Source organism: Zootermopsis nevadensis, unplaced genomic scaffold (assembly GCF_977971745.1).
Source record: "Zootermopsis nevadensis isolate Lab colony 2312 unplaced genomic scaffold, Znev_1.0 Znev_ptg000017l, whole genome shotgun sequence".
NCBI classification, from domain to species: Eukaryota; Metazoa; Arthropoda; class Insecta; order Blattodea; family Termopsidae; genus Zootermopsis; species Zootermopsis nevadensis.
The window spans coordinates 968,168-980,665 of NW_028259149.1; the positions used below are offsets into that span (position 1 = coordinate 968,168).

General features: G+C 39.3%; 1 protein-coding gene across 1 annotated transcript in view; it reads right to left on the reverse strand.

Moving 5' to 3' along the window:
• Window positions 1-7,124, reverse strand: part of LOC110840910 (uncharacterized) — a 50,537-nt gene extending 43,413 nt beyond the window's left edge. The window contains exons 1-2 of the mRNA XM_087350704.1: window positions 6,396-7,124; window positions 5,768-5,893 (exon numbers count right to left, since the gene is read on the reverse strand). Coding sequence (XP_087206830.1) covers window positions 5,768-5,893; window positions 6,396-6,515 — 246 coding nt within the window. The 5' untranslated portion in view covers window positions 6,516-7,124. The remainder of the gene's footprint in view (window positions 1-5,767; window positions 5,894-6,395) is intronic.
• Window positions 7,125-12,498: the final 5,374 nt, after the last annotated feature.

The window sequence follows — 12,498 nt, forward strand, 5'->3', positions numbered from 1 at the left end:
ACAATTGTACTGAAATAATCACTGTTAACACCAGAAGAATGACTCAAAATCAGGCATCAAATGCATGCACAGATAATCCGAAGGTGGCTACCACAGATATCCTAACAAATTACAAATATATCTTCCTTCCATGAGCGACCGCTAGGAGCGCATTCACAACACAAGATCTTGGGTTCTCATGGCACCGAGTATGAAGCTGTGTGCGTCACGACGTTCCACGAGAGGCGTCACAATTCGTTCAGTTCATGAAACAAGATTTCAATCAGAGAACGTGAAGGTAAGGGACTGCTTCTGAGACCTACGCGCAGATGAAAGGATAATATTAAAACAGATAAGAAATGGAAGTTTTGGACTGAGTTTAACTGGCTCTGGTACAGATAAGTGGCGGGCTCTTTTGAAAATGGTACTGAACTTTCGGGGTTCCATAAAGATCGTGGAATATGTTGACGATATGAACTACCATCAGCTTCTCAAGAAGAGTTATGCTCCACAGAAATTAGACGCCGCGGTAGCTGACTAAAGAGAAAGACAGTTTGTGAGTCATGACTTGCTGTTTACAGTCACACGCGGAGAACCTGCTATCCAAAATGAGAATTAACTGCGACTTTTCTCAGACTTAGTAATTCTACTCCGTACTGGTGTTGGTTCCAGAAACAGGCCACACTGAGGTTTCCCGTGCCAAATGCCGTTACTGTATGCCTAATTTAAATAAGCCACGACCACTTCCTTCCACACAATATCCAATTCATTACTCGCTCACCAACACGTCGTTCGACACTCATCAAGTGAGCTACTAGCAGCAGCGTCGTTAAATAAACAGCACACATAAAGGACCGTGAAGTAAACAAAAGAACGACCTTAAGTGTATCCTGAGAGGTCTGTAGTAAATGTGCACCTCAATCCGGAAGTCGCGATTTGAATCCGCAGGTTTCCTGTGTGGAATTAAAATTTCGCTGGTTTACAGTCCAGGGCCCACCACGGCCTTTCCCACTGTCGCAATGCCTCAAAATCGCCATTGCTCTAGTAGAAGAAAATGAACAAATTAAAGCAAGCCATAAAAAGAAGGCTCATAACCATGTTCACCAATGGACCACATGAATCCACACTCAAATCTCCAACCCTGCTTCATTAAGATCCATCTACATCTTTCAGGTTTCCTAAAAACTTTGTTGTAACAGCATAAACCAAATACAAAAACAACAGACAAACAGGTCCTACATTCCAGCATGGAATACTTTTAGAACCTGTTCTTTGTGATTCTGATCTGGTCTTAGCATTCATTTATTGAAAGTGCAACTGCGTTACTCTAGAAGTTACATCACTCCTACAAAGATACAAACACAGCAAATAACACATTGTATGTATAATCAAACACAAAGTTTATCAACTTCCTTAAGTACCCATTTTCTGCTGCGTACTTAACTATTTACGCTGCCAACAACAGCAAACAACGTCATATTTCAGGCTCCCAGAGTAGCAAGTATTAGACGACCATCTTCGTGAATGTAACGTCATGTAGTCTGGAAGAAGACTGCAAGAGTTTCAGATATGTTTGCTGCCTCCATCTTCAGGGCAGAGGCAGCTATCATCGAACAAACTTCTACAAGACCACACGGCATAACATCCCAGAAGACAATCATCTTCAACAACAAAATATTGCTTGCATTCAGCTGTCAGATAACTCGAGTTCCTCCACAGAGTATGTGGACCCAAAATGACATACTGTAATTAAAAATCAGTTTAACACATTAACTCTGACCTCTGAATGTACAACTACATGCTTTATGTACTGTCTGGAGTATGAAGAAATGTCTGTTACATAAACAATTAATCTTCCTATGGGCATTCTTTAAAAATACATAAACAATACAAAATTCCCAGTCTTATTTTCGGCCAAGGCCCTGGGTAAAATTACGCACTTACATTTTACTCATAAACTAATAAGTCTATTGTGTTTACCATTAAAGATTACACAGCAAGTAATTTTATCAACATTAACAACATATTATGCACAGAAGAGCTAAACATAAAACAGAGGAATATAATAATATATATAAAGCAATAATAAAAGAAGCACTGTCCTATTAATAACAAAGTAAAAACCAGTGGCGGCTCGTGAGTCTGAGCAGTGGTAGTGCTGCGCAAAGCAGAAAAATCAGAATAGTTTTTCAACACATAACAACATAAATAAATTTACATCAGGAGAAAACCTATACGTGCTCGATGATGTTTTGACTATTTCTAAGTTTGGAAGAGGATGGCCATAATTTTTTACATCGCTTTTTCAGACAAAGACAATTTAGAAAAAGTAATTTGCTGTAACTAAGATACACTTCCTTTGCCCATTATCAGAGCAAAAAATAGCAAGCACACAGAATTATTCAACACTCATTAACAATAACCACGAAACCAGTCTAAACCACATGCTAAGCGGCAAGCGTGTTTACTATAAGCCGGCTGCGGGGACTGCAGCTCCGATTTGCGCTGTAACAGTGAACTGCCCTCACTCGACCTCGCACTGCGCTCGCAACTTTGGACCGGAAAGCCGCACTGAAATCCTTGCAGCCGGATGATAGCCCCGTTCTGCTTCGCACTCCTCGCCCGCGGACTTACTGTCAGTTCAGCCGATTAGTGGACAATGACCGTGTAAGGGGCAATATTAAAATAATGATACAGAGGAAACAAAGTGTTACAAATTATAAACACAAAAATTAATTTCTTCAATTTTTGAAAAATTATAAGGGGTGTTGGAGCTCCATGTTACGTCCTCTAATGTTTCTTCAGATGACTCTACTGACTGAATGATCTGTCACACACATCACTGGTTATGAATGTAATAAAAGGTGTTTCTTTAGATCACTCTTCTGAGTGAATGATTTATTACACACGTCACACGAATATGGACGCTCTCCACTGTGTATGAATTGATGTCGTTTCAGATCACCCTTCTGAGTGAATGATTTATTACAAACGTCACACGAATATGGATGCTCTCCACCGTGTATGAATTGATGTCGTTTCAGATCACCCTTCTGAGTGAATGATTTATTACACACGTCACACGAATATGGACGCTCCCCACTGTGTATGACTTGATGTTGTTTCAGATCACTCTTCCGAGTAAATGATTTATCACACATGTCACAGGCATATGGACGCGCCCCACTGTGTATGACTTGATGTTGTTTCAGATTTTTCTTGTGAGTGAATGACTTATTACACACATCACATAAAAATAGACGTTCGCCACTATGTACGTGCTGATGGATCTGCAGAGTTTCACGATCTCTAAATGATTTATTACACACGTCACAGTTAAATGGACGCTCTCCACTGTGTATGACTTGATGTTCTTTCAGATGACTCTTCTGAGTGAATGATTTATTACACACATCACACAAAAATGGCCGCTCACCACTATGTACACATTCGTGTATCTTCAAATCATGAGGGAATGGATACTCTCCACTATGTGTGAGCTGATGTCTCTTTAGAGCACTTGGAGAAGAGAATGTTTCACTGCATACATCACAGGAATTGGGATGTCCCCCACCATGCTTAACTTCATGTTCTTTCTGAGGACTCTGCTGAAGAAAAGAGAAAGGAATTATGATAAACTTATCATAAAAAAAAGAAGAAGAATGAGTTTGAAAGCAACATGATAGGTTTTTCTACCAAATCACATTACCTGACCTACATTTAATGGAAGGTGTGCAAGAATTTGAAGTCCACATTGCAGTTTACAACAGTTAATTCACTGAAGTATGTGACATAATCTGGAGCCCCTGACCCCAAACTTCAGCCCCCAATTTAACATCATACTCAAACAATAAATGCCAAGTCACTCAGTTATATTGGATCTTACTCTGTACCTGGTTGGCTCCGAATTCCTTAGTAAACACATTTATGTACACACTGGGACAGCTACATGTAAATTTGTTGGTTCAATCACTTGTTGGCTACTTACAGCAAGAGATTAAATATTTTGGAGCCCTTGAATTCATCCCATGGTCTTCCATCGCATAATGTGTTCTATCTTTGAATGGTAGGTCACTGTATTAAAAGGTAAGCATACAAACTTGGCAAATATATTACTCTAGATGCAGTGGGATAGGAAGATGTACAATTACTAGTTCATTTAGTTCCTTGATAATTGTAACAAAAAGTTGGGTTTCTTGTCAGGCCTGAAGTCAGACACATATCAAATGGACTCCTGAATGACAGAATGGTACTTAAGAGGTGCAAAAAATAATCTCTAATGCACAGAATAGAAGAAAAGTCACATATGCCAACTATCCCTGGATTCTCATCCTATATCATAACATACATACTCAAGTTCTTTGTATCCAGCCAGACTTGTTAATAGAAAACCTATAGCAAAATGATTGGGCTTTCTGCAACAGGCAAGCAAGAGTTAACCAATCAGAGTCAAAGTATCAAGAAGTGGGGATATATGAAGTCATGATTTGCTAATGCAAATATAAATTCAAAAAATTAACCTAAATAAATAAACCTGATCTTTAGGTTTCTCTATTTGTCAATAAGAATTCCAGCACATCTTCATGCCTTAATAAGTAACAGAAAACAAATAAAATTATCTGTTCAGACGAAGTGATGTACAGTCTACAGTAATAATGACTGTTCCAATAAACCACTTTCCAAACTTATAGTTGAACTACCGACTTGACCACTTCTTAAACGTTTTAATTTTTATAAAAACATATTTCTACCAATTTCATGTTCAAAACATTTAGAAGAAACTTTAAGTCTTTTCTTCATCGGTCATTTCTTGGAAGAACGGTCTATGTATACAATTAACATAACTTTTACAATTTATCCGCACACTGCAGAAGCACTTAAAGAAAATATTCGACAATTCATTTCGGCAATATCCCAAGAAGAGCTTCATCGAGTATTTCGAAACATGTTAATGAGATGTGAAGCTTGCTTGCAAGCACAAGGAAGTCACTTAGAACATCTTTTGTGATTTAAGGTAAGAACAATTAATGTAATAACATGTCTTAGTGACGAGAAATATTCGTAGTTCGCTGTTACTAGCGGCACTGTAACTGATTCGCGGGTCACCCACCAGAGGAACACGCACAACACCCGCCCACTTAAACAGAGCGCCGGCCGACCACGCAATGCAAGCACGACCGCAGCCTCATAAATTGTAGACCTGGTACATCCATCCTAAATAAGATCTACTGTGAGTACAATCTGGTAATTCAGCATACCATATCCTTACTTCAGAAGAAAGGGGTAGAGACTGAGTATACTGCGAAAACAAACACAGTGCTCAGAATCTATCTCTAGAATAATTATCAGGATCTATAAATGTCTGAAGATCGTCTGTGATACAATTCATAACTTAGATACAATTTCAAAATTTATTCATCAGATGACACTATTTTCATTTGGATGGACAGACACACACATGAGGACAATTGACACTTTAATGGACATACCTCCTGTTCATCCTTGATTACTGCAGATAGTATTGGAACAGGATGTTCCTCGATTTTTATATCTGAGACATCTTCAGCTTTTACTCGGATGACCTCATTTCCATCATGAGACATATCACTGTCGGAATGAGGTTCATCTTTCACCGAAGCCATACAGTTCTGTAAAACCAAAGTACACATATACAATTATTGTGTTGCAGAAATGTTCTTTTTATAAAACAGCATGCATGTATGGATACATCTGTACATACACACAAACAGATAAGAACCACAAATAATGTGGTTAAAAGGAGGCTTACCTCCCATTCATCCTTTGTTATTGGAAAAGCTGATTGTGTGTAAACCTCATCCTTTCTCAAGCCAACGTAATCTTCTACACTCAGTTCATCCACATCATTTTCTGTCTTGATTTTATAACAATTCTGCTGTAAAAGTATGAGTTAAACATAATTCCTTGAGATGATATGCATTAAATTCTGGTATAAACTGGATGAGAATCTACAATCGAATATTCTGAAATAGAATATGGGGTGCCCTCAAGGTAATACTGAGTATATTCAGGATAAAATTGTATCTCGCAAATCTTTTTCGCATCAAAATTTCCAGAATATAACAAACTGCTGTAATGTTATGTGCGGCAAGAAAATTCATTAACCTGTGTTGATGAAAAAAAAATTACTGGAGTCTTACTGTAGTGATGCCAAGGTACATATCCTCTTACACAAGCATCCCACATTCCATCCCCATAGATACATACACACCTTTCATTTATAAAGGACAATTCCACACTGTTAACTGTGTAGCAGTCATGCTCATGGTAGCCATAACATAATGAACACAAGACGGGAATCTTTTACAACCACATTATAACATAACGATTTGAGACCTTTTTATATAACTATTGGTTATGTTAGTTTCTATACTTACGGAGGTCTCCTTCAGAGAAGGAAATATTTCTTCAGCTCTGACCAATATAATTTTGGGTACTCTTGTTGCAACAGATTCTAGAAGGTTTTTAAAGTATGAAAATTGTTTATCACACATCATGAATGATATATTGTACAGGAAAGTAGCTTGAGAAAAAGCCTATATAGCTTCTTACTTCCGAACAAAGGCGTCCTTTTCAGTCAGCGATAATACAACTACCTTCTAGAGCACAGGTAACTGAACTAAACATGACCAAAGATTTTCACTGGTGGAGCTGAATGTTTCATGTTCAAAAACATTTCGGCCAACAATGATGTTGCCGGTATGGACTTCCTAGGTACGAAACTTGTTGGATGGATCACGCCATTGATTGCAGTGAAGAAGCGGAAGGGCGCGACATCCCAGAAGACAGCAATCTTCTTATCTGCCGCCGTGTGAACGTGAAATCTTACCCACAAACTGCGTAATTCCTTCGTGAAACGAAGGACCGTTTCTCAACAAGGACCAAGTTGCCTTTTCGAGGTGGAACATGTGGTACACAATTTACAAAAGCAGTTTTCATTTTGGAGGTGGTAACTTTTCGACTGTATGATCTTATGTTTCAAGGTCAGCGAAGCTTGGTGATGTACAGCGCGACTTGTATTAACTGTGGGAACTCCAATGAGATTGGACCAATAAAACATGCTTACTTTGTTCCTGCGGGAATCAGTTAAAGGGAATGAGGAAAACTGATCTTTGTTTCAGCTGTTCAGTAACAGTGTAACTCCTGTGAGAACTGCACACATGTGAATTCCTTGACCATAAACTTTAAACCCTCCACTGACTTCACAATGCCTTGGTTACCATCTCACTCATTACTTCAACACTGTGCTGGGTGATTGTAGCAGGAGCTTACATTTATAGATCTAGTAATTGTTGAGAGGGCCCAAATCTTCACAAGCTGTCTCTTGATTTTTCCAAAATTCGTTCCATTCCGCCTCAGCTGCTGCTTGACGCTGTGGTTTGGGGGAAATGTGTTGACATGATTCAGACACTGCTGGAACGTTTCAGCACTATGGACGACATACAAGGCTGAATGCAATGCTGTAGCAGAGGAGAGGGACTTGACCCAATAATTGTGGTACAGGTGATTAATTTGGTTGTAAACTTGTGTTAAAACAATGATGTTTATTTAATATCTGTATTAAAAACAACCCATTACCATTTATTTATTTATTTAGTGTTCTGTCTGACGACAAGTCCATATGAACAGGATCCTTCCATTTTTTTCTCGGACTGGGACCTGTTCATATACGTTCTTGGCAGATGAGCCAGAAGTGGTTTGCCATTGCCTTCTTCTGTGTGTGAATGGAGTAATTGTTGGGATGCCACGGAGAAACCGGGGAAGCCCCCGGAGGAAAACTCTGTGTTGCCTAGACAACCTTCAATCTCTTCTTTCCCCATGAGGATTCTTGAATGAAACAATACAGTAACACTTGGGATAGATAACTGAATGAAACAATTTTACCAATTTGGAGTCCTGGATGCCCTGAAAAACATGTTAAATAAATCCACTATAAAACTTATATTTCAAATGCTAGTGACATGTGTAAATAGATATCTAATTCTTGTCCTTTGGCGTTTGTGATTGGAGTTGAGTGTGAAGTTGGCTTCGAGGGATGAGTGAAATCAAATGTTATTCAATTCAGGAAACACTGTAGTTAACATGTTCAGGGTGGCACGTAGTGGACATGAATTTCTGGATGATTAATATAAGACAGGGCAAGTAAGCAAGCTGTTATCCCACCGTAGCCGCTCACTGTCCTACTCAGCCAATCAGTCTTTTTCAAACCTATTCCACGTTGAAGATTGCTGTCTTCTGGGTTGTGGTGCCATGTAGTCTGGTAGCAGTTTACCGACATTTCTGAGGTCCTTACTGCCTCCATATAACTCTAGTGCTTACCACTCGCACGACTTATTCATCACCCTGATGATGGAGGAAGCAAGGACCTCTGAAATGTCAGTAAACTTCAACCAGACCACATGGTCCTACAACCCAGAAGACAGCAATCTTCATACTCACTGCCGTGAAAACCTCGAAGAATAACTACTTCAGAAACCTGAGAACGAATATGTATCTCAGAACTTTGGTTTCTTCGCCTTCCAAACCACCTGACAGTTGGTAGCACGAGAAAAAATTATTATACTTGGTTCCCATTAACGCTACATATCATAGAAGTTTCCATGCTTTTCCTCCGTCTTAGAACTTGTCAATGTACTTGAGTGTACACCTTTCCACTCTTGCTGTAATACGAATATTTGTGCTGTGCGTGACAAAATGTACAATGTACAACAACATACGCACTAAAACATAAAAATCTGTTTCATTCTTAAAATTACAGAAGCAGTGGTCTAAAGCCTCTACATAATAAACTGCACTCCATAAAATATACAGTAAAACCCCACAAGTTGGACAACCCTATATACCGGACACCCCTTTATCCTGAAACTTGGTCACCCCTTTTTGTTTAAGTTGGACAGGAGCAGGTATGCACTTAGCTTAAATGCTTTTATGGGAAATGTTTACAGTTGGTATTTTGTTGTTTTGAATTTTTGACTGATGAATGCCTTCTACCTGAAGATTAGCTTATGGTTGAGGGTGTGAGACATTGGAATGCAGTGAAAGTGTATAGTTATTCTTTTGTTGAACCCTTCACTGGAGTTTTAACTTTGTCAGTTCTGTGCTTGCAACTGGGTTAAACAGTGTTAACAGAAATTGGAACGGTGTGTGTTCGCTCATAATCAACCAGGAGTGGTTGAAACTTTGTTTGGATTGCGGTGAAAATTAGAAAGAGGTTGGACAAATTCCAAGATAAAAGCAAAAAAGCTGTGTCTTGTGACGGAATTTTTTACAAGAAATAAGTGACAACTTATGTTGAGCTAATGCCGTAAGTACAATTACAAAATACATTCTGAACATTGCAACCATGAGAGTGGGTTTCAAAAGATTATTATTATTGTCATTATCGTTCGAGTTGTCGAAGTGAACGGACGTGTTTTGCTGGTGCAGTGTAATAAACCATTTTATGGTTAACAAAAGTCTATCAATTGTAGTGGGCCCTGCAGCTCTAGATATGATCTCTTTGTTTAAAAATTACGGAAAGTGAATGTTCGTTTTATATGAGTAGTGGTGTATCCACCTTTAAGTGTGTTTCTCGTTGTGTTGAGTCTCGTGCGTCCAGGGATGATGACACTCCTGACAGGGAGCTCATTTTGCCATCATTTAAGGATCCTGGAGACGGTTCGATTTAGTCGAAGATTTGGTTCAGATGGTGATTAGGCTTTCTGAAGATGTTCAGAAACTTCAGAAGGACAATGATCACCTTAAATTTCATCTAAATAAAATTACTTGTGGGATTAAGGACCTAAAGGTGTCATCTGATGGAACTCTGTTAGGTCATTGCCCCCAGCAGCAAAGTGGCTGCCGCCCGTTCGCCTGACCATCATTCCGTGTCTGTTAAGTCTAATGCCGGGAAGAATGCAGGTGTTGCTGTTCCTACTACTTCCGGCGGTGGATTTGTGACAGAAGAAGGCCCCACCAATAGGAGGGTTGAACTTCCTGGGTCGGCCAACTCTTCCAAGAAAGTGAGGCCCACGATGATTGGAGTGAGGAGCTCTTCTTCGCTCTGTCATAGCGAAGTCGCTGTTCGTCTCTCGTTTCTCCCCGGACGTCACTTCCGCAGACATAGAAGACTCGCTTAAAGACCAATTGAAGCTGACGTCGCTTACAGCATTGAAATTCTTTGGACATTTATTACCAAGACGTCAGAGGTCTCAGAACCAAGCAACTCGAATTCTACGATAGCGTCTGGTCCTCTGGTCATTGTATCTTATGTTTAACTGAGACTTGGCTAAACGACTCGTGTTACGATCACAATTTATTTCCGTTCTGGCAGAATATGCACAAATAAGACGCGTGGGGGTGGAGTGTTAATCGCTTTATCCCCCGGAGTACGTGCCTGTAAACGCAGGCACGACTCAGAATCTTTCGAAATCCCCACTTTTGATGGTCTAAATCTACTCATTGGCAACCATTACTTTCCGCCTGATGCTAGCTGAAGTTTTTGCTAATTACTTTCGATTTCTAGAAAACAATTTGAACACGGGTTATTCTCATGGGTGATTTTAACACCCCTCGTTTTGACTGGAAGCGCGGTCTCCCTCTGGTTAATTGCCATTATTATTATTATTATCAAGGGAGATGCCATCTACACCTCCGCGTGTCTTCTCGACCTCAGACAATGCATGGGAACTGTTGGCAGCACTGGTCTCCTAAACCTAGTATTTACGAAAGTGAAGAAAGATTTCTTTTACAGATGTTTTAAAAAGAATAACTCTGATTATTTTTATAGTAAATTTTCCTTCTATCGCAAGCTAGTGAAGGCTACAATCAAGTCTGACAGACATATTTGGTTGAAGTCGATTGACGACAATATAAAGTCGCAACCCAAGCAATTTTGGAAATACGTGGCGTCACGTAGAAAAAGAAATTCCACTTGTATTCAGCTTGAGGTTAACGGCACTCATTTGGCTGAACCCCATTCTGTTGCCGATGCATTTGCTAAGCATTTTCAGTCGGTCTACAGTACCTCTTTAGGCGTATCCCCTTCCCCTGTGGAGTCCTCTGACTTCTTGTCTTTAGCCCCTATCTCCGAATTGGACATTTGTAAAGCAATTCGTCGTCTGAGACCTTCCAAATCTGTCGGACTTGATGATATTCCTACCTTTGTTATAAAGTGTTGTTCGGAGATCTTTGTTCCTGTTCTCAAGCACATCTTTAATCTAAGTTTAACGCAGAATTATTTCCTTATTTTATGGAAACAGGTAGCAATAGTTCCTGTTCTTAAAAAAAGGTAACTCTGCCACTGTTAGTAACTACCGACCCATTTCTATACTTAATATTTCTTCCAAATTATTTGAACTTGTTATTTATGGTCATATCTCACATTACATAAAGTCGAAATTAAATCCTTGTCAGCATGGTTTTACTAAATCTAAATTTACAGTTACTAATCTCATAACCTATCTTGATTTTATTAATCCAATAGTTGGCTCCCAGGGTCAAGCTGATGCTGTTTATTTTGATCTTAGCAGCACATTTGATCTTGTCCCTCATAATCTATTACTCAACAAGCTCAGTGCTTTTGGACTCTCTGATGGTTACGTAAACTGGTTTCGTAGTTACTTGACCAACAGACAATCCCAGATTCGCGTTTCTGGAACTCTTTCGTCTCCTTTTGTAGTCCTCTCTGGAGTTCCACAGGGATCTGTTTTGGGTCCTCTACTTTTCAACTTGTTTATTGATGACATATGCCAAGTAATTAATCATTCTAAATGCCTTCTTTTCGCTGATGATATCAAAATTTTTCGTGCTATTAAATCTCCTGACTGCAATGAACTTCAAACTGACATTGACTCGGTACAAGGTTGGTGCACTGCTAACTTCATGAAACTCAATATTAGTAAAACTACAGTAATTTCCGTCTCCAGGAAAACCACTACTTTGATCTTTGATTACAAACTTTTTCAGTCCTCCATAACACGTACCGATACCATTAAAGACCTGGGAATATTTATCGACTCCAAGCTCTGATTTCACAACCATGTTGTCCACATATTTTCACATTGTATTAAGTTCCTGGGTCTTGTTCGCACATTAACCTTTTCGTTCTCTTCTCTCGATTGCTACTATCGTTTCCTCCCTCAAGTGCATTACAGTTATTTTAATGTTTAGAGTATTTAAAACTCCATACCCTGCGTAAGAGAAGGCATTGCAGTGATGCACTGTTCCTTGCCCAGGTTTACCATGGTTTTAAACACTGTCCTTCCCTTCTGGAAGCTGTCGGCCTCCGCATCCCTGCTCGGAATCTGAGAGATTATTCTATGTTCAGTTTTAGCCCTTTGATCAAAAACAGTCCTTCTGCTAGATGCGCATCAGCTGCTAATGTCGTCTGCAGGGACTTGGACATATTCGAGACGAAAATTGTCACACATCTTCACATTCTATAATAGTACAATTCGCTTAATTGATTTAAATTATTTTTATAAATATGCTAATATATTT